Source organism: Salmo salar, chromosome ssa12 (assembly GCF_905237065.1).
Source record: "Salmo salar chromosome ssa12, Ssal_v3.1, whole genome shotgun sequence".
Taxonomy (NCBI): Eukaryota; Metazoa; Chordata; class Actinopteri; order Salmoniformes; family Salmonidae; genus Salmo; species Salmo salar.
The window spans coordinates 59,495,797-59,523,157 of NC_059453.1; the positions used below are offsets into that span (position 1 = coordinate 59,495,797).

Consider the following 27,361-nt stretch of genomic DNA (forward strand, 5'->3'; position numbering starts at 1 on the left):
CTGAATATTTGACTGTATATTTAACACTTTCAGTAGTCATTTTATACCTCAATGACATTTTGATGAAAGTTTTTGAAAGTCTTGTGGCACTTTTGAAATTGAGTGTTTACTGACTGTTACTGCAGTAAGACATTGTTTAATACTAAAATAAACTACATGACCAAAAGTATGTGGACACCTGCTTGTCAAACATCTCATTGCAGTCATGGGAATTAATATGGAGTTGGTCCCCCATTGCTGCTACAACAGCCTCCACTTTTCTGGGAAGGCTTTCCACTAGTTGGAACATTATTGCGGGGACTTGCTTCCATTCAGCCACAAGAGCATTAGTGAGGTCGGGCACTGATGTTGGGTGATTAGGTCTGGCTCGCAGTCGGCGTTCCAATTCATCCCAAAGGTGTTTGATGGGGTTGAGGTCAGGGCTCTGTGCAGGCCAGTCAAGTTCTTCCACACCGATCTCAACAAACCATTTCTGTATGGACCTCGCTTTGTGCCCAGGGGCATTGTCATGCTGAAACAGGAAAGGGCCTTCCCCAAACTGTTGCCACAAAGTTGGAAGCACAGAATCATCTAGAATGTCAGTGTATGGTTTAGCGTTAAGATTTCCCTTCACTGGAACTAAGGGGTCTAGCCCGAACCATGAAAAACAGCCCCAGACCATTATTCTTCATCCACCAAACGTTACAATTGGCACTATGCATTGGGGCAGGTAGCATTATCCTGGCATGCGTCAAACTCAGATTCGTTCGTCGGATGGTGCCAGATGGTGAAGCGTGATGTGGTTGAAATAGCCTAATCCACTAAGGCTGGGATTCAATCCAAGGCGCGTTAAACGGCAGCACATTGCTCTTCACTTTTGAAGGTCAGCCGACATGCGCAGCATTTACTGTGAATGTGATCTCCGTGAACGTCAGGGAAATTGCCTTTAGGCACATCGGCTGTGCAGTGCGCTACTCTATAGAGTGCCTCGAATTTAAATCCCAGCCTAAAAGTTTAACTGAAGTAAAAAAAGTTCACAATAATGATCACTTTTATTCAGGAAATGCCTTCTGCACAAAATATATATATAACAATCAGTAACATCATAGAATCTGTGCACGTTTCATTCCTCTACTTTACAAATACTGTATGAACAATCCAATAAAATTATATTATTTTCATACAATATAAAATGTACAGATACTGCAGTGATAGAATGACAAGCAACTTCAAAGTCAGACCTTTAAGTCATGATACCTCCTCCTGAAACCCCTTTATTTGGCACAATAATAACATTTGGCAGTTGAAGGTACTGATGATGATGAGGAGGATGATGATGATTCATGAAACAGGAATGATAAGGCAATGGCTCCCAAACTATGACTCAGGTAGGCAGCACCTAAAGTGGGCTTGGGGACAGTTCCATGTCCACATACTGTACTGTAGGTCCTTGTAGTCCTAAATGTTGAAAGGAACCAGTCCTACAGTTTACCATAACATTAAAGGAACTAGTCGTTGTGCTGTTTGGCCACCAGTTAGCTTTTTGTTCACTCTGAGAACATCTATCTAAACAAGAATCCACATCTGCATTAGTATATAGTTTACAGATGTCATAATAATTAGTGTTTTCTGGAAAAGTTATTCTCAGAGCCTACAACATTAACAGTGATGGCCTTTGAGGGCAAGGGAAAGATTTGGCAACACAAGTATTATGGAGATGGTAGAAAATATTTGTCCTGTTTTCCAAAGGTCTGGAGAGAAACTTAACTGTGGCTGCACTGCAGAAAGCCAAGCTTACAACCACAGCTCCCTATGCTGTGTCTAGCTAAAGGAAAGAAGAAAACAAAACATGTCAGTTTCAAACGATTCTTAAAGAGAGCAAAAAGTACAATTATAAACAGGATATGTCACTACTCCGTTGATGGATTTGTTAAGATATTCTTGTCATAGTGCTCTTTTGTTCAGCTACATGAGCTAAGGGGTAAGACACAAGGAATATGGATTAAAGCCTATATTGTCTATATAACGAAACATATTTGTTCAAACAACAAATACGGTAACAAGAGTCTTTCCAAATAATGTTGCATTGTTAATACAGAAAACCAAGCACCTCCTCCAGACATGTGGTGATAACAGACATGAGCAAACAAAGATACTTTAACATATGCTGTAGACATGAAACGTGTGCTTTGCCTTCAAATTATAATAATAATTAATAAAGGTATATAGAGTATATCTCATGGAGCTACAAAGATCTAGAGCATCGACCACAAACTGCAGTTTGAAGTTGATATCAAATAACAAGAAGCTACATAGGTATTAAAATAAATGTGCAATCCCTTGATCGGTTAAAAAAAACGTATACTAGCATACCGCTAAAAGCATGTCCTACCTAAAGAAAGGTACAAAACAATAGAAGATAAAATGAGAGTAGATCGAAACGGTAACTCTATAAAACGATAAATGGATCGCTCTCCATCTCTAGTAGTTACTAGAATAGCAGCAGAATGATTGAGTAAAGTCTAAACCCGTGGAACGCAAGTGATTGCAAAACGAGAGCCACCAACTGATTGATTGTTGATCTCTTTCCCTGTATCAGCAGAAGAATGTCCCCCAAACCCTTTCTGGATCATACGTCTCTGTCTCTTTCTTCAAAAGTGATAATCCATGACGTGGAACATACTTTACAAACACCCCACAGTACGCAACGCAACAGGTTACAAGCAGATCCCTCACATAGCCCCACGACAGGGAGAAATCGACAGTAATGTCCATACTATGCTTTATTTATTGAAAAGTTACGATTTGGCCCTACATGCGTATAACAGCTGCACATGCACATTACAATTTGCCACATCAATACTTTAATTGATCATAAAAAACATAGAATAGTGCCGTCACTCCCTGTGTGTGTAAGTAATAGTGGCAGAGACGGGTTCAGATTGTGTTGATGTGTGGACAGTCGTTTACTAGTGGTGGGGATGGTTAGGCCTTGGCTGCAACGGTAAGGCAGAGCGGAGAGTTGTTGTTGGAACAGTACATCCAAGAACTCCAAAGTTCATGATATCAGGTATCAGTCTAATGTTCCGAGCTTTGCTATTAGTTCGTCACAGATTTTCGTGAGCTCCTCAATTTCTTGGTTCTGTGAAGAATAGAGAGATAGGCAGAGATTGTTCAAAGATTCAGCATTTGAATTGTTTTTTTGTGACTAACAAATGTGACATCATGAAACACTTCCTGGTCGAAATGCGCCATTTTGTGCTTCTCATTGGGAACCATTGATAACAAACAGAATTCTTGTATCCAATTATTATTTTACTATTAATGATTCCTACAGACACATTTTCCCTTAGGGATAAAGTCAAGCCAAGTCAAGTCAATTTAACTCATGTCAAGTCAAGTACCTTCTGATGGAGGGCTCTCTCCAAAGAGTCCACCTTCATCTGCTCCTTCCTCAGGCTGGCATGAAGAGCCACACTCTCTGAGTCGGCCCTGGAGCGCACTTGGGCGATATCTTCATTTGCTCTGCAACACAGCAGAGACCGGAACATTAAAGAAAGAAAATAAAGAAAAATAGAAGACCTCACAAAGAAATGAGAGCGTGAACCATAGAAAGATAATGTCCCTCGCCTCAAAAGTACATAGTAGCCAAATGAACGATAGACTAGATAAAGTGATATTTATATTTAACATGATCAGATATTTAACATTGAAACATTTACCGTCTCAATCCCTAGAGTCAAGACTCAAATCATATAAAACATTTGCTGAAAAAGCAGTCTAGATACAAGAAATACTAAACTATCGTTACTTGTCTAGTTTTTCCTCTGCGTGGATCTTGAGTGTGTGGTATCTCTGTTCTTCCTGTCTGACGCGGACCAGGTACTCCTGGGCACACTTCTTCAGCACCTCTTCATTCTGAACACACACACACAGACAGAAAAAAAACCTGAGAACTGAATAACCTTGTATCTCCATTACAGATAGTAATTTTGTAAGCAACAATCAGATACAGAAAAAACAGTGACGCTAATAATACCATTTCATCCCATTAATAAGTGCTTTTCCAAACATAAAAGAACTCTGTACATCATAACATCAACAAAATAATAAAAACAGAAAGTACAAAAGGTAAGTACAACGTCTAGTTTTGATTTACATTTGGTTGAGTTGTCATCTAACGTGATTCAATGTGAAATCAACAACAAAAAATTGCCATGTCATTGGATTTAAGTCAAAAGTTAGATGAAAAAAATATGAAATTCCCTTACGTTGAATACTTTTAGCAAATCCAATTCGTTTCCAAAGTTAATTCAATGTCATCACACAATTTTTTGGGGTTGAAATGATGTGAAAACAACATTGATTAAACCAGTTTTTGTGCAATGGGTCACTTCTTCAACAGAACCTCTAGTCTTAATCTAACCATACACTCACATTATTTAACGTTCTCTTTAGTCTAGTGTTAACACGTAGCCTACCTTCTTAAAGCCTTCCAGGACGGTCTTCATGTTCTCGTAGCGTCTGAAGAGGTCAGAGAGTGAGCGCTCCACGGAGTTGAGGTCAGCCAGGGCCTGGTCCCGCTCCAGGATCACCTGCTGGACGCTCTTCTGGGAGCCCAGGACACTCCTCTTGTGCTGCTCGTCCTCTGTAAAGGTCACAGATCAGACAGTTGAGGGACATCCAAACAAGGGTGTGTCTCAAAAGTCTATATAGGCTTGTTAGTATCGTCTAGTTCCATGGATTTGCACTGATGTGGAATTAAATGGGCTGGTGAAAGCCATAAGCTGGTAGACATCCACCATATTGCTTTCACCTATCCCATTATTTAATATCAGTGCAGATAAAATGAACTCCTCAAAAACTTACCAATCATCTGTGCAACGGTTTTCTCGTACTCTGCCACTATTTTCCTACAAGAGACAGATAAACACAGGAGATATAAATAAAAATGAAAAGGTTTCTTTCCAGTCTAAAAGGTTTCTTGTGAGTTTGTCTCTGTTATATTCTAAATATGATTATCTTTGAATTATGGCAAACTAAAGCAACAGCGCCATATAATACCTCATCTCTAACACCTCCATGCGGCTTTCTTCATACTTTCTCTTCCATTCATTGGCTTCTATCTCTTTAGTGATTATCTGTTGGGGAGAAAACACTTTAGGGTTAGAGGAGGCTTGACAGCCAGGCATCCATTTGCTTGCTACTTGTTGATTATTTAAGCATGTTTACTATCGTATAATTTAACAGAAGTACTGTAGTGTGTGTTCAGTGTTACAGTGACAGTCTGCAATCAAGGAATTGAGCCTTTAGCTCAAAGGACTAGCTTGGTGTTAGCTAGGTTGTGTTCATTAGGGCAGGCAATGGGAAATGTTTAACGAAAAATGTGTGTTTCTTATTAGTCAAAGTAATCCCTCCCTATTTCCGTTTGGTGCCTAATGATCACGACCCAGGTTTAATCAGTCAGTTACTGTACCTCCTCTCTGATCAAGGTGAGCACTGCTGCTTTGTCCATCTCACTTTGCGATATGGTCTCCAGGGAGGAAGGACTGCCTTTATCATCGTGACCCTCACAGCCAATCAACTTTGGCCCTGGGGTGATTGACAGCTCTTCACTCTATAGACACCAAGGACAAAACATGTCAGTCTGAGCTCTAATGCAAACTGGCTTCTATTGACAAATTATGACAACTAACAAATCAAAAGATCTAAGCCAGGGATGGGTAACTGTCTGCCCGTGTGCCGCATAGGTCCTCTTTTTAAGGCGCGCGGATCAATTTCCAAAAATGGGGCCCTCGACCCCAATGTATTTTGGGGTCGGGGTCTCAACTTACTGTTGAGAGTTAAAAAAGTAGAATACAAAAGGTGCAATTTCGAAATTTGGTTGTGCATCAGCAGTTTTTCTCTTGTTATGTTAGTCACTGACAGTCACTCAATTAGCCTTGTCAGCTAACAATTTTTAGATTGGTAAGTTAGCTGTCTAGACAGCTATCTAAAATAGTAATCATGGCCGAATACTGACCGGGCATGCAGGGCACGTGCCCAGGGGCCCTGACCTCGGGGGGCACCCTATTGATTTTGCAAGTCACTCTCACTCAGATATCATACTGACATGGCATAAGTCATGGCAAGATGTGTAGAATTATTTTTCTCTCTACCTCATGGCAAAATGAGTATAACTGCATGAAGTTTGTTAAAACATTTCAAAATGTTCTCTCTGCCCCATGGCAAAATGTGTCGAATTGCAGAAAACGTGCTTTAAAACGACAAAATGTTCTTTACGCCCCATGGCAAAATATGTAGAAATGCTACATTTCTCTCTGCCGTCAAGAAGGGACCCAGTAAAATGATTTGTCTGCGAGGTGGGGGGGCCCCCCAACCAAATCTTGCTTAGGGCCCCCAAAAGGCTAGAACCGTCCTTGGCTACTGGTATAATGCATTTAGTTAGGAGAGTTAAGTAGTTTAAATGCACAAATGGATTGATTGCACAAATCAGTTGACTGCATGTGTGGGTATGGATGAGGGTACGCTGACCCACGAGCCACTACGGCCCCTTATGACGAGTTCAAATTCTTTGTGGCCTCACCCCCATCAAAGTTGGCCAGCCCTGATCTAGGCCTACTTACCGAAGTGCAAATGTCTTTCTCATCCATACAGTGTGTTATCCTTGCCTGTGGACCTGAGGGGCAAAAAATAAATATTGAATCAGTATCATGAATCAGGGGATGGAGATGGAAAGTCATTTTACTCAACACTTGATTTTCAATGGCCAATAGGTGGCAGTAAAACCTAATGTGAGATTCAACAATCCAAGAGGCTCTCCAGAAGCTGCTTTTATGCTTCATCTAGGACTACTTCTTGCATTTAGCTGTTTGTTTTCTTGCCCCTTTAAGCAGAGTCACTTTGACTATGACTTGATTATTGGATACATCTAAAACCGGGGTTCACAAGCTTTTCACTCATGTCCCCCTTATATCATTGGGGAACATCCTGTACATCTTATATGTGTTCATGTGATATGTGAGTGACTCAAACATTACAACAAAATCAATGGGCAAAAAAAACCTAGCTAAAAAAATGTTAGCTGACATGGGCTAGTTGAACTGCTTATGTACTACCCAGTTTCGATATTGCACCTTGTGCATTCTACTATTACAACTTTCAAGAGTAAGTTGAAAGCCCGACTGAGTTCCTTAAAAAAGGAAAAGAAACTCAGCTAATAATATAACTAAACTCAGTCACTGTCAGCAAAACAGACAGTTCTGAACAATGCATGCCTGAGCGAGCAGACTTTTAGGGTCCCTCGGCTACACATATACTGCAATGTAAACTTGCGAACTTGTCAAGCCTCGAGCGCTACCTTCAGAGGGAGCGCACAACACTCGCCCGACAGTTGCCCCCGTTTAAACAGGGTTGTGTAAACAGAATTGTCTCGTTAAGCCAACACTCTTACAGTAATAGCATACATTGTTTTTGAAACAGCTAAAATGTACAGACATTTTCCTTAATTTTGAGACTTGTTTTATTTAGTTTTTAACCTGAAATTGTAGCCGTAGCTTTGAATCTGTTATTTTTTTGCTTGACTGCACTGAGCTACTGAGGTCCAAACAATAAGTAACTCTCCGGGGAATTATCAGCATTTTCAGTCACAATTTGCTTGGATCTCATAATGACTTCCATGATATTGATAAAATGAAACCTGGTTTGTTCTGAGATAACTTTAATACAGTACCTAGTGTAAGCCAAAGAGCTCACATCTAGCAATGGTTCAGCTAAACGTCAGCTACAGCTAACACGTTTACGTGAGGATGCAGAACATATTTTGTTTCGCTAACTAGCTAGCTAATGTTACCTAGCTGTGTAGGCTATATTATAATATAATATGAATGACACTGTATGATAGCTTTACTGTAATTTTATATTCGTATGGGTGGGTAGCTGAGGAACCCCCAACTCTGTTCTCTTATATTGAGGTGGTGTTGAGTTTTGATAACTGGTCGTGGGATTTGCTAGCACCAACGTTGAGTCACAATCAGTAGATTTCTGTAAAAAATAAATAAATCTGAATACGCTTCACTGTACTTATGTTTGTCCTGTACAACTGCGGTCCTTCCGCGGGGTGCTGAAATTCATATTTCTAATAAAATCATTTAGCGAATACAACCACCGACTTTTTCATCGTTGCTCGTGCTACGTAAATGACCCTAAATCCTAACCTTAATCATAACCCTACCATAACCCTTACCTAACCTTAACTGTAACCATTTAACGTTTCAACGTCAACTTTTGGGGTAGGGACATCCCAAGGACCCAATTGAATCTTAGTTTACGTAGTACGAGCGATGAGTAAAAAGTCAGTGGTTGTATTCGCTAAAAGCTTTTAGAATTGACTGATGGTGACTCAAATGTTGTTGATAACAAATCCCGCGACCATAAGAGAACGGAGTTGATGGTTCCTCAACTAGGGAGGGGTAAACATTCATTATTTGATTAAGAATCATGTTGTTAGTTAGCAAGAGTTCTCGGTGTATTGTCAGCTAATTTAATGTGTATGGACGAGAAAATAAACCCATTAATTGCCTGCACCTGCTTGTGGATTGTCACATTATTCAATATTGTAGCCTAATGTGTTTTAGAAGAAAAATTGCTTGGATTGTTAAATCGTTTGTGTTTACTGGCTTCTGTGATATTTACGGTCAATTTGCGCTGCGGACCAAGAATGTCACGTTGCCAGCCACAACGAAAGGTAAGGCAAATGTGTAATATGAAGTTGAAAATCTCTTTCGCCAATCTGGTCCTCAGACAGTCCTTGATAGGGAGCAGTATTTTCACGTTCGGATGAAAAACGTGTCCAAATTAAACTGCCTCCTACTCAGACTCAGAAGGTAGAATATGCATATTATTAGTAGATTTGGATAGAAAACACTCTGCCGTTTCTAAAACTGTTTGAATTATGTCTGTGAGTATAACAGAACTCATATGGCAGGCAAAAACCTGAGAAAAATCCAACCAGGAAGTGGGAAATCTGAGAATTGTAGTTCTTCTTTTGAATCCCTATCAAAACTAAAGTGTCTAAGGGGTCACGTTGCACTTCCTAAGGCTTCCATTGGCTGTCAACAGCCTTCAGAAAGTTTTTTCATCCTTCTCCTGTTACTGGGCAGAAAATAGGAGCTCAGTCAATCAGTGGCCTGTCTGAGGACAAGGGACTTGGTGATGCGCGAGCCCGCCGTTCCTTTTTTTTTCTTCTGGAATAAATACGCTATTGTCCGGTTGAAAAATTATCGCATTTTTACGTTAAAAATACCCTAAAGAATGATTGTAAACATTGTTTGACATGTTTCTACAAACGGTAATGGAACTTTTGAGCTTTTCGTCTATTTATTTGCGCCCCCGCCTCGTGCCTTTGGAATAGTGTATTTGGACATAAATGATGGACTTTATCGAACAAATGAACATTTCTTGTGGAAGTGGGAATCCTGCGAGTGCATTCCACCGAAGATCAGCAAAGGTAAGAAAAGATTTATAACACTATTTTAGAGTTTTGTTGACGCCGTGACTTCGTGGCTAACTGTATAGCTTGCATTGATGGTTGAGCTATGTACTCAGAATATTGAACAATGTGCTTTCTCCGTAAAGTTATTTTGAAATCTGACACAGCGGTTGCATTAAAAAGTAGTATATCTATAATTCTTTAAATAATTGTTATATAATTTGTCAACGTTTATGATGAGTATTTCTGTAATATGTGTGCTCATTGTGCTCATTCACCGGAAGTTTTGGAGGCTAAACATTTTCTGAACATCACCCGCCAATGTAAAATGCTGTTTTTGGATATAAATATGAACTTGATCGAACAAAACATACATGTATTGTGTAACATGATGTCCTATGAGTGTCATCTGATGAAGATCGTCAAAGGTTAGAGCTTAATTTTAGCTGTATTTCGGGTTTTTGTGACAACTCTCCTTGCTAGGAAAATGGCTGTATGGCTTTTCTTGTTTAGGTGTGTCCTAACATAATGTAATGTTTTGCTTTCGCTGTAAAGCCTTTTTGAAATCGGACAATGTGGTTGCATTAACGAGAAGTGTATTTTTAAAATGGTGTAAAATAGTCGTATGTTTGAGAAATTGAAATTATTAGATTTTTGTTGTTTTGAATTTCGCACCATGCTATTTTGTCAAATGATCCCGTTATCAGGATCCTATCTCGAAGGGGTCCTCAACAGGTTAATCTCTCGTAGTGGGAATAGGGCCTATAGAGTAGACCTGATCAGCTATGATTATTCTTTCTTTGCGCTGGAAAAATGTGCCCTTCTAAACACATTTCATGCAATCCTACTACACTTTATATGACTGGAGACATAGCTAGGCAACATTTTTTAATAAAACACAAATGGAAAAGCCTACTCTGCTGACTGACAAACAGATCAGTGAAAACGATCAGTAAAAAATCTAATCTTGGCCTACGAAAAGGGAATACACAAATTGTACAATATGACGTCCATCTAGCCTGGAGGAGGACATTATTGTCCCCCCAAAAACTTTCCAGTGGTACTGATCCAATGATACAACAGTGAATATGCTTGCACTCGGGGGATATGGCCAATGATCTCCGCTGGTGCCAATAAATTGTGTTCGCTCAATTGGGAGTTGAGAATTTTGATAACTAGAGAAAGATTCATCTTTTCTTTGTCTTTTGAGCAATAGCCATTTGCTTTTTAAACTGTTTTTCCTACGATTGTATTTTGAAATATTGCAATAGGCCAAGGTCTATTTAATTGCTTTTCTGACTGCTGCAACTCAACAATCAGCTATTTACTGTGCGCTTAAAATGATCCACAGCTCATTTTGAAAAGAAGCTAATGATCCTGTGGAAAAATCATGCTCTCTGGTGTAGTATTTTGAAAGATTGTATTTATTTCTGTATAGGCACGAGTAATTATATAGCTAATTTGGGCAGATTTAATTCAATTTACTTTAATGGAAGCTTATCTTCCCCTAGCCTATTGGACGTGCCACCTGTGCCGACATCAATGTGAAAGTAACCTGTGCATAAAACAGCTGGCCTCGAGGCTTACAAGGCCAAGTTCAACGCCGATATCAGATTCAAAGCAATCGGCGCACTTCCTAAAAGGCTGACTGACAAAGCAAACTCTGTCTCTGCTTTCTTAAAGTAAGAGAAAGGCTGGCAGCTTCTCTCCGAATGATGCTCTGCATGGTCCTAAAGCCAGCCTACTAATATGCTAAACAGCCTTTACATTTTAATCGGGATTGGAACGATTTGTGTCTACTTTTGTGTAGCCTACTTTAAAAAATGTGGGTCTTGAGCTAGGGTATGGCGACTGCCATACCCAACTGACGCCCCTGCCTGAGAGCAAACCAAATGTACCATCCAGCAGCGCCTGGCTTTTGACATTGGATGGGTTGGCTGGGCCTTTGGCACACGCTGAGTCTTCCTCCACCTCCACCTCTGCCTCCTCCTTGGCTTTCTGGCCCATGATGCCACTGCAAGCCAGCTTTTCCTCATCGGTGGCATGGCGAACACGGCGGGGCATTCCTTGGACCTGGGACACCACCACATCCTCTTCCTGTAAACAAGAGAATGCAGTGCCAGCGTGTTGTCAGTCTAGAAGACTCTAGAGAAAGATCGAACACTGATGTGATGGTACTAACTGTCATTACCGTATTAAATTCAATGTATTCCATCTGATAGGCGTTGATGATCATTCTATAATTAAAGCCATAATCTGTAAAATGTGCACTGTACCCTCAGAGAATAAGTCCACCAACAAAAAATCATGAACAATGCAGCAATATTCCAAGGTGCATTCTATTTTACCTTTATTTTACTAGGCAAGTCAGTTAAGAACAAATTCTTATTTTCAATGACGGCCTAGGAACAGAAGTTAACTGCCTTACTCTTGGGCAGAACGCGGGGATTTGAACTTGCAACCTTTTCGGTTACTAGTCCAACACTCTAACCACTAGGCTACGCTGCCACCCCATTTCAACATGCAAATAGTACTTGATTTCTCTGATATTATAGTATTTTTGTTTGGATTTTCAAAGCGTTACATTTGGGGGTTACTTGAAGTAGTTGGATAGTCTATTGAAGTACAATGGGAGGTCAAAAAACTTGATGGCACACGGCCTCTATAGACTGATAAACAGTGCTGAGAGATGAGTAATGCATCTGTCAACACGCCAGGGTTGTACTGCAGTGCTAGAGACACACTGACGAGTGTGTGAGAAAGGGAAAGGCACTGGTCAGCATGAGAGAGAAGTAGTGTGTGTGTGTGTGTGTGTAAATGAGATGAGGTAACCTACTGAGTATTAACAATTGCAGTGACACTGCAGCAAGGTTATATTCAGCTGATTTTGCACACACACACACACACACACACACACACACACACACACACACACACACACCTGATTGCAGACATCCAGGACCAGGGACTGGTTTTCATACTTCTTCACCTTACAAGAATTCCTAGAGGAAGAACACAGGCAGAGGATTTGTGAATAAAAAATATAGCATTTGTTATTGGGGCACTAAGCCAAGATGAAATGTTTACTTGACATGTAATTGTTCAGGACAGGTATCTAATAAATAGCTGTTGTCTAAATATGGATTATACTGTAAACACTACAGGTCCCATTGGTCTTGTCAGTGTTGCACACTTTAGCACTGTTAAAAATCCTATGCTGATAGAAATCTGCTATTTAACTTTGCAAAGAGTAACAAGGCAACCGTTCAGGAAATAGCCAACTAGCTAATGAATCTTTGTTTTTCAAGGAGGGTTCACGTGCCAACAAGCAGGAGTGCAGGTCACTAAAAGCATCTTCACAGAGCTCTCCTCATGACAACACTGAGCTCTCCTCATGACAACACTGAGCTCTCCTCATGACAACACTGAGCTCTCCTCATGACAACACTGAGCTCTCCTCATGACAACACTGAGCTCTCCTCATGACAACACTGAGCTCTCCTCATGACAACACTGAGCTCTCATCATGACAACACTGAGCTCTCATCATAACAACACATGCAATGGGACAGAAAGCAAAGACGGCATTCCAAGCGAGAGAGTGAGTGGTGGAAGAGCGAGTACTACTTACAATAGAAAACAGAGAAACTTCACTTGTTCAGTGGTCCTGAGGCGAACAAACACAAGGTGGAAGGAGAAGCAGAGAAGGGGTGCATGATAGACAGACAGTGGAGGTTGGTTGGGAGGGAGGGAGGGGGTACAGCGGTGGCACAGAGAACATTTTGGGAATGAAGGATGAAGGAGAGAGAGAAGGAGAAGTGAGTAGAGGTGTTCTGCTCAGCATTAGAGATGAAGGAGTTAGGTTTCTAGGGGGCTGGCTGGGGGCTGAGGGTTTGGCAGCGGGCGTCTGACCCAAACATTAGGATGCCAGTGACTTCACAAAAGGCAAAAAGAGATCCAGTAACTGCTGCACCACCTAAAACTAGTTTAAACTAGTGTGAAAACCACAAAGGAAGGCTTGATATCACATACTGTAGGATAATGACAAGGAAGACAATTTCATGTTTTTTTTTTTTCTTGCTAGGACAAAACACATTTCTGAAAACAGAATTACCCTGAAGAAGGCTAGACTAGTGGTGAAACACAATGCATGCTTTGGATTGACATGCTGAAATACCAAGCTGTGGGTGTACTGAACTTACTTGATGATCCTGTCCTTGCTTTTCTTTGGAGGCTGGCGCGTTTTCTTCTCCTCCTCCAGAGGGGGATCCAGCTTTGGTTTCACTGCTTCCTCTGCTGGCCTCGCAGGGGTATCCTGGGAAGTTGGGTTTTCACTGCCCAGGGCTTTAGATGGCTTAAAGGGTTCCGCTGAGTCGTCAAAGTTCTGAGGATCAAAGCTGTAGGATCCTTTGGGCAGAACTGGGGAACTGCTCATTTTGCAACCACCACCCCCAAAGGGGTTAAAATTAGGGTCATCCCACTGGTTGGGGTCAAACTTATAAGTGGACTTGGGAATTGGAACGTCATCCAAACTTAAGGAGGCACCTGGCACGGAAAGCAGCTCAGAAGCGGTTTCTGAAACTGGCTCTGCTACCGGTTCAGCTACGACTGGTTCGGGTGTCGGCGTCGGGGCAGGTGCAGTCGTTGTTGCTTTGGCCTTTGGTTTCTTGGCGGCGAGCTTGCTGCCAGGCTTTTTACCCAGCCTCCTTGGCTGTGTTTTTTTTACCTCGCCTGCCTCGTCTAACCCAAACTCCATCTTCACAGGCTTGGGCTCCTCTGATGCCTCCGACGATAACTCTTTGACCTCCTCAACCTCCATTTTAGGTGAGGAACTAGTCCCACAAAGCGGCGGAGAAGAGCTACGTACAGGCAAAGGCTCCAGTTTGGGAAAGGAGCTACTTACAGGTAACGTCTCAAGTGTGGGCAGGGCATCGGCTGCAAAAGCTGGGGGGGAGTTCTGTATCTTGGAGCCTCCAGTGGCGAACGGGTTAAAGCTGTCGTCAAACTGGTCCGGGTCGAAGTTGTAGCTAGCCTTAGGGATTGTGATGATGTCAGTGTCCCCGTCCCCCTGTGTGCTAGCCTCGCTCAGGGCTCCCTTTATCTTCAGGGAAGGGGGCTTGGTTTTAGGGATTTTAGTGAGTTTGGCCTGCGGTTCAGAGATGGTCTCAATGGGGTGTCCATTACAAACTGGCTCTGTGCTGCTGGACAGTGGCCTCTCTTCCTCAGGTTGATCTAAGTCCAGAGAAGTAGCCAGTGGCTTCTCCTCAGTTAGGCCTAAGTCCAGAGAGGTAGCATTTGGCCTCTCATCAGGTAGACCTAAGTTCAGAGCAGGACTGGTCATTGCTTCTCCATTGGCATGTGCTGGTGGGTCTGCAGTGGAGGGTTGAACCTCGGCAGTATCTGTGTTGGGAAGCATTTGGGGCCCCTTCTTAGGGTCCATGGGGGCCTCCTCCCTAGGGTCCACGGGGGCCTCCTCCTCAGGAGCCAAGGGGGGCTCAGCCTGGCCCATGTTCTGGTTAAAGAGGCTATGAGCTGGATCCCCGGCTAGGCCAGACACCATCAGCTGTTCATCCTCCTCCTCCAGGGTGTCTGGTGAAAGCAGGAGAGAGGATACGAAAAGTCGACTCAAAAACCAGTAGTAGCTGTCAGCTCATAAATAAAAAACATAGCCACAAATGCAAAAGACGATGATCAAAAATGTAATTTGGAGTGTGATGTAATTTCAACAAAAAAGCCTTCTCAAGGCAGGTTGCAACAGATATGAAGAGATGATAATATTCCTTGGTTGCTACCAATCTCACAGTAACATAAAGCTGCATCTATTTCCATGGTTACGCTTTTCTTTAAAGGCCTAATAACATAACAATACATTTGCTTGTTCTGGAAACTGTAATAAGGGCATATGGAAAAGCCTTAACAGGTCAGATTGAGAGTGTATGTCTTGAGGGAGCTGTCGCTGTTGTTGATTTTGCAACACTGCCCAGAGGAATGTACAAATGTTTCCTGATGGCCATCATCGGCACAGTTTTCATGCAACAGTCTGTTGCTAAGAGACAGGGGGCAGCAAAGGCCCTAGTTTATTTATATACAGTGGAGTGGAAGAATTAATATGCTACAGTGTTTAATGCAGTGTTGATCCTCTTATTCAAAATATTTAGAGCGAATCATCACTAAGCAAAGTCAAATCTTTCCATCGATATGTTTACGTACGTGTGAATGGGTGTGTGTGTGAACAGAGAGAACAAGAGAGGGCCGCAGAGAGAGGTTCAGTATATAGGATCTTGATTTGAGCCAGTTTGCTACAGTAGGAAAATAATCCTGCAGCAACAGGAAATGTGAATTATTATGTGGATTATAAATAAATGGACATTATTGAAGGGGTTGATACATTTTTCATAAGGCAAAATCAAGTCTGAAAAAGTGGAAATTACAAACTTCACCCTTACAAAAAAAGATTGCCGTTTTGAAACTGCAGTAAAAAAGTGCAGTAACTGCAGTCGACTGTTGTATTTTGGACGCAGTAGTTGTTGAATATCTGCACTCTGCAATCTTTTTTCATAAGGGCAGAAGCCTTTTTAAACCTTAAATACACAACACGTTTTCCATTTCCTGCATTGCAAATGAAGAACCTACATCTGTACAGCTTGGACAGAGCAGATCTGATTAACTGCTCCATAGTCAGTTCATCAAAGTTCAGATCCCTGTACCCAGGGATCCAAGGTTAAGTTATTGAATCTATATTTAGTGGAGATAGGGAACATGGCTATATTTCTATATTATCAAGAACACCTATTTCTGATAAGCAGTTTTGCTGTAGTGTCATCATTTTTCAAAGTCTCTACTATGCCATTATTAAGTTGGGTCTTGATACTGCAATAATATTAAGACTAACTCTCACTGGACAGAAGTACTTTTGTACTCATTTGATACAAATAATCATAGTATAAAGGAAAATACAGTTATATATTTCATAATATACGTTATACTTATTGTCGGCGCTAGGGTTTTTAGTTCAACCCTAAAACAATAATAGCAGTCGCTTCTTTTCCTTCAGTAGCCAAATGCAGCGCTAAGGAACTAAAGTAGAAAAAGACTAGACAGTAGGGCAAGACAATACATTCCCCAAGTTAAGAGTGGTTATATAAGCTCTCTCACCAGGTTTGAACACTGGCAATCAACTTTCTCTTATTTAAGACCAACCAAAAGCTGGTTTTAAAATCGGTAAGGCAGTTGGTTATGGCATGAATCTTGACAGCCTATCCAGTCGTGACGCACACTGCCCGTATGCACATGGAACAACAGTAGCCTAATGTGCTTTTGGTGCCTGTATACTTTGTATTTAGAAACATAAAAAACAAATGAATGCGATCTGATTTGTAAGATGGTTCCGGTATGTTCATAAAACATAGGCCTATTTGGGAGCAGTACAACGTGAGTGGACATTTCTCTTTACATTGGATCTTTGTTCTGCTACTGTGAAAAGTTTGGATGTGCGTAAAACACTCCATAGTCTGCCTCATTTTAATATTATATGCCCACAGGGAGAAATGATGGTGCTTGTAAGTGTGACATAGCCTATTTAAAACAAGTTGTTGTTTTGTTTAGAATTTGATTCAAATGATTCATGCTCTCTTTTTTTAGGCCTTAATTATGATGAATTTGAACTTGCTTATTGACTATGTTTGGCATGTCCATGCTCAGCCATAATGCAATTTACAGTAGTCCTAGCCCCTATATCAGAGCGAATGCTTGTGCATTCATCAAAACCCAGTCCTTTCGCAAGTGCGCCGAAAAATATGATAGAAATATTTCTGCTATTTTCACTAACACACCTCTGCTTAGATTAGCCGCTACGTTAGGTTGTTCAAATAGAGCCCATAATGGTTTTAGTTTGAAAGAAAATGTCCTGCAATTTTTACCATTTTGCCATGGGGCGGAGAGAACATTTAGCAATTTTATAACTAATTTCATGCAATTTTACTTGTTTTGCCATGGGGCGGAAAAAATGTGCAGTTTACAACTAACCACATTTTTAAATTGCACCACAGAGGAGTGTGGGATTTATAGACGTATAGACATTATTTCTGTCTATAAATCCTACAACATTCTTTTACTTTACTTATTGCCAGAGATAGTTAAGTATTCAGAGAGTAGGACAAACAACAAAGTTGGTTATTTTTGTGTACACTACTAAACGTTTCTAAAAGTACTTGCAGCTTCATCCTAGCCTGTTGCCAGGTCTGTTTGTGCTGTCTTGCCAACTCATATGGTCTTTATTGGCAAGACAGCACAAACAGATCTGGGACTATTAGCAAAGCAGCACAAACAAATCCTCGAACAGGCTAGCTTCATGCTGCCAAGAACAGTCCCTTCAAAACGGGCCAGTGAGCTGGAGTTCAATCTTCTCCACAGCTGGCTGCGTGAGCAAGAGGAGGAGTGAGGAAACATCAGGAGAATGTTTGTGGTTGTGGAATAGAACAGAAGACAACTCCCTCGGTGCGTGCTGCCAGCGAATACAGCCTTGTCCGACTCCATGGCTCACGAACGACACTTTCACTACCCCAGGCCTGAGCAAACAAAGATAGCCTGGACACAAACTAGCCTGTGCTACGCAATCCCACTCAAAGCAGTTTGAGACCCCCTGTTTTTACAGTCCCATATCAAAACACAGTGGAGTGAACCGAAACAAAGCTCTCGGAGACGAAGAAATACTTATTTAAAAGTAACTTTGACAGAGTGAAAAGCAGCACGGCTGTCCAACTAAACTACGCCTCCTCAAATACTTCCAAACCAGTCTGAAATCCAACGGGTATGTGGTTGCATTGCATGCACTCTATGAGTTTTGAGACCATCTAAATTATCGGCAACATCTACTGGACATCATACAATAACAGGGTTTGAAATGAAGTGTTTCAAGTATTGTAAGTAGGTTACTTCAAAATATTGGGACTGGGAGTAATATGGAAACCACTGTTGCGTCACTGGCTTGTAATGGGGCTCATAAATCCAAACCGGATCAATATATTGGAGATATTTCTAGATCCCTCACAGGGTAAGTCACTGTCATGACTTGAAACCCCTCCCACAGACCAATTGTAAACAAAGAGGAGCAACTGCTTTTGTTCAGGGCTGACCTCCCGAATTCCATAGTCCAAAGCCAATTCTTATGAGGGCCGTGATCCAATTATCTACCCTTCTCCAATCTTAAAATTTTATTTGAGCCACACATGCTATTGTTTTGGAGTGGCCTCCCTCAGTTTGACTTGAATGGCAAATAAGTCCTGTATTCAGCCGATGACTTCCCACTGGGCACAGACGTCAATTCAGTCTATTCTGCATTGGTTCAAGGTAAAGTGATTGAAATTACGTGGAAACAACGTTGATTCAACCAGTGTGTGCCCAGTGGGTTCTCTCTCACAACAAGCGTAATTGTTAGTGTGAATAAGGTAACTGTGTAGTTTAATATCAAGCTTAAAGTGCTGCGTAATTCTAATGGTCTTTGTGAATGTCTAACAGTCAGATGCATACCTAGAGAAGTACGGTAGGCAAACAAAGCACATCTGTCTTCAATTACAGTGGCAAGGTACACTTCCCTCCGTTTGGCCACATGTCAGACGGAACATAGTTAAAATAGCTTTACAGTAGGTGCAGTTTAATCTAATGCAGTAGCAGTCCTTTGAGAGCAAATGCAATCTGCAGTTTAAGTTGAGAAAACATTATTGATCGACATCAAAAGGTCTGACTAATCTACTTGATTCCACCAAACACGGTATTTTGTTTATGAAAACAGCATATTGAAAACCACACCTGAGGTGACTGTTAAAAGTTGAAGCACCACGATAGCGTGCACGTGCGCACGCACCACACACACCACACACACACACACACACACACACACACACACACACACACGGTTCCCCACAGGAAGTGCAAGACAGAGAGACAAAATCTCTCTTGTTGCCATGGAAACTCCAAAGGAAGCCAGCCAGCTAATGCATTCTCTACACGTGAGTGTCAATCAGTGGTGCGTGGGTGTGGGAGTGAACCGAAGAGGTGGTTGGGGTGTGTATTAGGCCATGCCATGTACTGTAGATGTTGTGAGGGACTATTTTGTGCAATAATATCCCAACAATATCCCTTACTGTGAAGCTGCTCTGTGTGGTATGTCATTATGATATAGTTGTATGGTGTCACGTTGTTGTTTTTGTTGCTGACTCACATGCCCAAAGTAATTTCCCTTCGGGGATAGATAACATTCATTTCATTTTTTTGTTGAACTTAATGAAATACGTGCAAGTGATTTTCAGCATGTTTTGTGCCTACTTCTCTCTTTCTGTCCTTGTGTGTTGAAGGCAAGCAGCAGTGCTCTCACCTGCTCTGTCAGTGGCGAGGTTCTCCAGCTCTCCTGGGACACTGAGTGGAGCGTGGACAGGACTCTGAGCCTCTGGGGTCGCAAAGTGGCCCTCTGAGTCCGAACTGGAGGAGAGAGAATGAGAGAAAGAGAGCGAGAGAAACAGACAAAGACAGAGGTAGATGAGTTTGGTCATACCACTAGAATATCTGGAAATACAAACTATTGTGAAAATATAATTCTAGTATGTGTACTAGTGTAGATGTTCTAGTATGTGTACTAGTGTAGATGTTCTAGTATGTGTACTAGTGTAGATGTTCTAGTATGTGTACTAGTGTAGATGTTCTAGTATGTGTACTAGTGCAGATGTTCTAGTATGTGTACTAGTGTAGATGTTCTAGTATGTGTACTAGTGCAGATGTTCTGATGTGTATAGTGCAGATGTTCTAGTATGTGTACTAGTGCAGATGTTCTAGTATGTGTACTAGTGTAGATGTTCTAGTATGTGTACTAGTGCAGATGTTCTAGTATGTGTACTAGTGCAGATGTTCTAGTATGTGTACTAGTGTAGATGTTCTAGTATGTGTACTAGTGTAGATGTTCTGGTATGTGTACTAGTGCAGATGTTCTAGTATGTGTACTAGTGCAGATGTTCTAGTATGTGTACTAGTGTAGATGTTCTAGTATGTGTACTAGTGTAGATGTTCTAGTATGTGTACTAGTGCAGATGTTCTACTTGCACATTCATCTTCTGCACATCTACCATTCCAGTGTTTAATTGCTATATTGTAATTACTTCACCACCATGGCCTATTTATTTCCATACCTCCCTTATCCTACGCCATTTGCACATACTGTATATAGACTTTTTCTACTGTATGTTTGCTTATTCCATGTGTAACTCTGTGTTGTTGTATGTGTCGAACTGCTTTGCTTTATCTTGGCTAGGTTGCAGTTGTAAATGAGAACTTGTTCTCAACTAGCCTACCTGGTTAAATAAAGGTGAGAAAAAATGTGTACTAGTGCAGATGTTCTGGTATGTGTACTAGTGCAGATGTTCTGGTATGTGTACTAGTGCAGATGTTCTGGTATGTGTACTAGTGCAGATGTTCTGGTATGTGTACTAGTGCAGATGTTCTGGTATGTGTACTAGTGCAGATGTTCTAGTATGTGTACTAGTGCAGATGTTCTGGTATGTGTACTAGTGCAGATGTTCTAGTATGTGTACTAGTGCAGATGTTCTAGTATGTGTACTAGTGCAGATGTTCTAGTATGTGTACTACTGCAGATGTTCTTGTATGTGTACTAGTGCAGATGTTCTAGTATGTGTACTACTGCAGATGTTCTTGTATGTGTACTCATTCAATGCAATGTGTTTGCATACCTGTCATGTGCAAAACCAGTTGGCCACAACTGATAAACAACTAGCAGTAGTATCTGTGAGATCCAATGTTGTGCTATAGGTATAGCAATTAAACACTGCTATAAAAACATATACATTGCACGATCATCTCTCTCCGTCGCTATCACAAAGCCGTGAGTGATAACACTATCATCAAAGGCAGGGTAGTGTTTTACCCCAACAAGGAACAGGAGACAGAGGGCACATTGTGTGCTATATATCACTTGTTGTACCTGTCTGTGGTGCTGGGGAATAACAAAGTACCTGAGGCATTGTGAAATACTTCCAACAAACGTTCACACACGCACATATTAACCAGTAAGCCTCTAAAACAACAACAGGCATGTCTGTTTGGAGGAACCACATAGTAGATCAAAACGGTGTAATGGTCAAATGCATTTTCTACACTTTCTCTCTCTGCTCATTCCCCCTTTACACTTCGATCACACCGACAGCGTCATTGCATTTTGGTACGCCAGAATTACATTTATTTCCAACGGAACACTGCGTTTGCCTTGCAGCATTGCGTTGCAGAGGCAGTTGCAGTGCGTTCTGTGTGGTGCAGACGTTGGATTTATTGAACGTATGTGTCAAACTGTCTGCGTAGACAGCCTGACAGAAATGGTAGCAGAAGGTGAATGTTGAACTTTTGTTGCACACATATCCAGATGATGCTGAGCACCATTGTGCGCCAGGACACTGTCGGTGTGATTGAAGCGTTATAGAACAACACCGACTCACAAACCCCCCCATATGACACCTCCCCTCCCCCTCCTTCCCCAATATGACAACCCCTCTCTCCCCAATATGACACCCCCTCTCTCCCTCCTTCCCCCATATGACACCCCCTCTCCCCTCCTTCCCCAATATGACACCCCCCCCCTTCCCCAATATGACACCCCCTCTCTCCCTCCTTCCCCCATATGACACCCCCTCTCCCCTCCTTCCCCCAATATGACACCCCCCCTTCCCCAATATGACACCCTCTCTCCCCCCCTTCCCCAATATGACACCCCCCCTTCCCCAATATGACACCCTCTCTCTCCCTCCTTCCCCCATATGACACCCCCACTCTCCCTCCAGCTGCCTTGTGGGTCTCTCACTTGGAATGCTTTAAGGCTCCAATGTAGTCAACAAACACACTCGCCTGCACCCTTGAGATCCATCTTCCTCCTCTTCCTCTCGCTTCCCTCCAAGGGACAGCCGTCCATCCTTCTCCTTCACCCCCTGGCCCTCCTCCTCCTCCTCCTCACCGTCCTCTCCCTCCCCTGCTCCCCGGACTGCCGTCCACGTCCACTTGGCCCAAGACACGGGCGACAGCCAAGACATTCTCCTTGGCACTGTTTTCGGCTTCCTCCCTTGGTCTGAATAGCGTAGACACTATCTTCTTGCGTTGTGTCTAGATAGACAAAATCCGTACTGTAGTGTCTGAATAGACCCTATCTGTTTGAGTTGTCGTCAATGGTTAACCAGTTGTTTCTATCTTCTTCTCTCCCTATTAAAGATGGCAAAAATAAACCACCAGTTGTTCTTCACATCTTAGTAGTAGCTCCTCCTGGCTGTTCTCTTCTTCATGTTAGTCAGTTTCCCCTGAAGGCGCTCCTTCCACTCTGCTGTTGATGTTCTGTTTGGCAACCTTTTCTCAGAGGGTGACGGAATAGAAAGAGGCTTCCAGTGCTCTCGCCTTCTCTTGCTCCGTCTCGCCCTCTCTCTTACTGTCTGTCACGCTCCCTCTCTCTCTGCCTCTGTGGCAGTCAGAATACCACAGCAATGATCAGCTGGCTTCCAGAGTGCTGCCTAGCTCGCACTCTCACTCTCCCCCATGCCGTCTACATCAGGGCCAGTCCACTGTGAAAGAACATGGGGGGAGAAAGGAAGCATGCGTCTTCAAAAGACTGCTGTGCTCCCTGGGCCAGTGAGTGTGGCGGCCCCTGTGGTGACAGAGTGGTAGCTTCCAGTCAGGCAGCTGTTCCACTCTCATGCAAAAAGCAGAAGAGGGAAAACGAACTGGGGCTGAGGAGAGTCTGGTGTTGCAGAGTGGTGGAGTCGGTGGAGCTTCACGTTTTACAGCACAGAGGGTTTTGGAATGTAGTCTCCCAAGCTCCCTGCCCTCAGGCTGTTTAACCGTTAACCGTTTCCCTCCTCCTCCGACAAGGCGGCAACAGCCAGCCATGCATGACCGGACCAGACCGGGGAAACCTGTTCTGTCTCATAGCCCCCAGTTCCTCCCTGGTTCATGGACTTAATGGCCCCTTGTCACTCTCTGGCTCATTGTCCCAATAGTCATCGATTCCCTTCTTTTCCTTAGGATGCTATTTTCCTTTCCTAATTTCCCTAGGAAATGTTCCTGTCCTTCATGAACGCTGACATAAAAAGCTCTTCATTGGCAAAATAAATAGGTTGAATTCAAACCCTATCTTTTCTTAGCCTAGCGGTAACGAGCGTTGGGCCAGTAACCAAAATGTCGCTGGTTCGAATCCACGAGCCGGCAAGGTGGAAAAATCTGCCGTTCTGCCCTTGAGCAAGGCAGCGAACAACAACTGTTCCCCAGGAGCCGACGACGTGTATGTCGATTAAGGCAGCCCCCCCCCCCCGCACCTCTCTGATTCAGAGGGGTTGGATTAAATGAGGAAGACACATTTCGGTTGAATGCATTTAGTTGTGCAACTGACTAGGTATCCCCTTTCCCTTCCCTCAAGCCGATCAATTGTCACCAAGAAAAGGAGAGGAAGCCATTTTAAATGATTGGAACACAACCTCACTGATAGCACTGATGGCTGCTTGAAATACTTGAAGAGCCTGGGGATGCTAGCTGTTTGTTCCCCTCCAGTGATTTATGCTCAAGCTGACATCAATCATTATGCTTCAGTTAAAGAACCATGAGAGCGCAGCCTGTCCATTGTAGAAGAGAAAAACTTGTTTACTCTGCCAGAATTCTTTCCACCATGGAGAGGGTGAAGGCTCTCTCTAGTTGAGGCTTTCACCGTCTGGTTTGAAGACGTGCTTGAGAAAGGGAGTTCCAACTTCTAACTCATATATTATCAATTGTTTTATTCTATCATTCTATTGTGTTTTCCTACATTGGAGAGTTATTGGTGATTCTATCAATGTTGTATTTCTGATCAGTTTTCCAGGTATTTTCCATTGTGTTAAAATACTAAATAAGCCTTAGCAAACTCTCTAAAGTGTTTGTTGTCTGAAATACCCGCCTTGACAACATGCTGTCTCCTACCGACTACTTCTGCAGTGAGGAAATGAGGTGAGGGGGTGTAAGAACAGTTCAACCCAAAAAGCAGGAAAAGGTCAAAGTGATCCAGAGAGAGTTGTGATACATGGTGACCCAGGTTTGTACAGCATTCAGATACATCTAATCTACACCAGTCAATGAGATTCAGTCAAAACTGCCCAACTGAACAGCCTGTCCAAAGTGTTGAACTAAATTTAGCCATAAAGCATATACATATTAGCATACCTATAATCATACTATTCCATCAATAACGTTCATCAGCATCAAAGCAAAAATAATTGAGGTTACCCGCATACACGTCACACATGGCCACTTCACTGCTACATTACGAAACATCAAAAACGGATCGCTTGATTGAAATGCTAAGGCTGTGCTTGTTCATTCTAGGATAAAAGACGACAGCCATACGCATCAATGGAAATGGTGAGGCAATGGTCTGTGGGGCGCATGGGCCCCGTTCCAAACAGGACGCTACCCAGTCTTGTAAGGTATGCTGCTGTTACCTGCTTCTCCACTACTGCTGCTCGGGAGGATCTGAGACTGACGTTCTGTTATATAACCCAAGGAGAGCTACATAGACATGCTTGCTATTTCAAACACACACCGAAAGTTATGAAGCTGAGGAAAACAGAAACCACATGCCACTGAAAGGAGCAGTTACGAAATTATGTCCCACTTTAAACGAACAATATCTGTTAAGGCTTAACGAAGCTGTCGTAAAGCCTTTATAAAGCCTGTAGAATAACTAAGGGGTGCTAGGACTGCTGACAGTGGCAATTAGAGATTAGAAAACCTTTATTGTCCATTTAAGTTTACACTAAATGGAAAATTATATTTGGCGTTCTGACTCACATTAAAAGGAATTGAAGTAGTAATCTGAAGATTGCTGCTGGTGTCTGTTCCCAGCTACCATCTACTGTTGTGCCCTTGTGCAAAGCACTTTCCTCAACTTTTTCCAAACTATTCAAAGAAGGGAGTGTTTTGTGTGTGTGTGTGTGTGTGTGTGTATCTAATTGGCTGAAGGGTGTTTCCAGTGGAGCAGACCAGACCCTAGCTATTAAAGCTCCAGACAGGTTCCACCCAGCCTGCAGCCACTGGCCTGGCTTCATCTGTTAGATCCCTTTGTTGCTGTTGGGGAGGCAGGGGAATAAAGGTGGACGCTTCTATATGTGAGGAATTCCAACAAGCCAGTTTCAATGGGGGAGTGGCCTGACTACCGTCTGACTCCAGATGTATGGGTAAAAGGGATCCTCTCTGAGACAACAGTGAGCCAAATGCGCACGCACGCACGCACACACACACACGTAAAGAAGACAGCAAAGGAATATAACACTTCCCCTAACACATTGTCTCGCTGTCTCATCAAGGCACGTCCTCACTGACCTTAGCAACATCTCACTTGTTTTGGATTTTCTCAACACAGACGTCACCAACAAAAACCCATCTATGTTGAGTCTTGATGTCAGCCTTACTGACCATCCAATAACAACAACAACCTGGTATAGCAGCCCAGCCTGCTAACATCGTGTCTCTAGTGAGCCAAGCTGGGAGGAACAATAACAAGCGTTCAGAAGTAGAAATCCTTTTTGGCTGCATGCCCTCATGTGCTACTTCCTCTGTTCTCTTTTACCAAACAGGTTGGAACTAAAATGGAGATGTCCGTTAGTTAGGGAGGTGAATACATCTGCAACACAGATAACACTAGTTCGTTAACACATAAACACAGGCATGTTTGGGAGTCGCCCAACTCTCTCTCTTTCTCCGATCTTGCCACCCACTCAAAACAGGTTCACTCACTCTTTCATTTACACACACAAACAATGCTTGCATTCGTAGTGGGGTTTTGTATTAGGCAGCCCCTCTGTCTGCCCTCACTGGTGCTATTTCTGTCTCCAGGCAGAGGGAAGGTCTGTTATGTAAGGCAGGGCCCTTATTTCCTACTTCTCCACTGCAGTCACAGTCTTGTCCTCCCCTATGCTAAGACTTTTTTTCTCTCCAAACTTCTCATGATGGGAACTTTGTAGCTGCTTGGTGTGATTCACGGTATTCATAAAGGGGATGTGACCTCTCTCCTTCTCTCTGAGAGAGAGTGAGATCAAGAGAGAGGGAGAAAGAGTGAGAGACAGGAGCAATAATACGTAACACATTTTATATGTATTTTATTAGTTTATACCAGCATCTGCCGGCTGTTGTAAGCCCCTATTTTGCATAGCCATATGGGGAAGTGACTCTGTTTTGAGCGCAGTGATAATGATCATTATTCTTTTCTCCCACAGCACATGCTGCACCTGTCCAAAAACCTGGCAGGGAAAAATCACCACCCACTGCACAACACAGGCCTAAGAACACAACATCTTATAACAGTTCTCAGGTGTCTGTAACTAACTGCAGCAAAACATTTGCCTACTTGTTTTATTTTCTTCATGTATTGTCAGAGAGTTGTAAAGATGGGTGAAATGTGAGTCGTTTTTCTAGTTTACACAGTTTGAGGAAGTGGAGGAGACCACATCCGCCTACAGACATGACTATATGTCTAAACTGCTATCCAATCAAGACTTGAGGCAGACCAACCACCTTTCCTGTTTATGCCTCCGTCTGTTCTATCAGCCATGTGTCTACCTAGTATGTAAGGTTACATTTAGCCTGGTCCCAGATCTGTTTCCACCGTCTTGCCAACTCAAAATCAAATCAAATCTGATTAGTCACGTGCACCGAATACAGCTGTTTGTACCATGTTTTGTTCTGCTACCATGTTGTGTTGCTACCATGCTGTGTTGTCATGTGTTGCTGCCTTGCTGTGTTGCTGCCTTGCTCTGTTGTTGTGTGTTTTGTCCTATATTTATAATGTTATTTAAAAAGAAAATATTATTTAATCCCAGCCCCCATCCCCGC

The 27,361-nt window shown here is 42.5% G+C and overlaps 1 protein-coding gene across 3 annotated transcripts in view; it reads right to left on the reverse strand.

Annotated features, from left to right (window-relative positions):
- Positions 1-1,012: 1,012 nt before the first annotated feature.
- LOC106565381 (transforming acidic coiled-coil-containing protein 1) overlaps positions 1,013-27,361 on the reverse strand; it is a 40,764-nt gene continuing 14,415 nt past the window's right edge. For 2 of the 3 annotated variants that reach the window (XM_014132430.2, XM_014132429.2), the window contains exons 2-13: positions 19,842-19,945; positions 13,672-15,058; positions 12,411-12,471; positions 11,368-11,566; positions 6,606-6,658; positions 5,456-5,596; positions 5,044-5,120; positions 4,849-4,892; positions 4,461-4,627; positions 3,791-3,897; positions 3,384-3,504; positions 1,013-3,121 (exon numbers count right to left, since the gene is read on the reverse strand). In XM_014132430.2, coding sequence (XP_013987905.1) covers positions 3,053-3,121; positions 3,384-3,504; positions 3,791-3,897; positions 4,461-4,627; positions 4,849-4,892; positions 5,044-5,120; positions 5,456-5,596; positions 6,606-6,658; positions 11,368-11,566; positions 12,411-12,471; positions 13,672-15,029 — 2,397 coding nt within the window. In that variant the 5' untranslated portion in view covers positions 15,030-15,058; positions 19,842-19,945 and the 3' untranslated portion in view covers positions 1,013-3,052. Of the gene's footprint in view, positions 3,122-3,383; positions 3,505-3,790; positions 3,898-4,460; positions 4,628-4,848; positions 4,893-5,043; positions 5,121-5,455; positions 5,597-6,605; positions 6,659-11,367; positions 11,567-12,410; positions 12,472-13,671; positions 15,059-19,841; positions 19,946-22,369; positions 23,194-27,361 lie in introns of those variants that run through there. The other variant, XM_014132428.2, reaches the window with a different exon arrangement.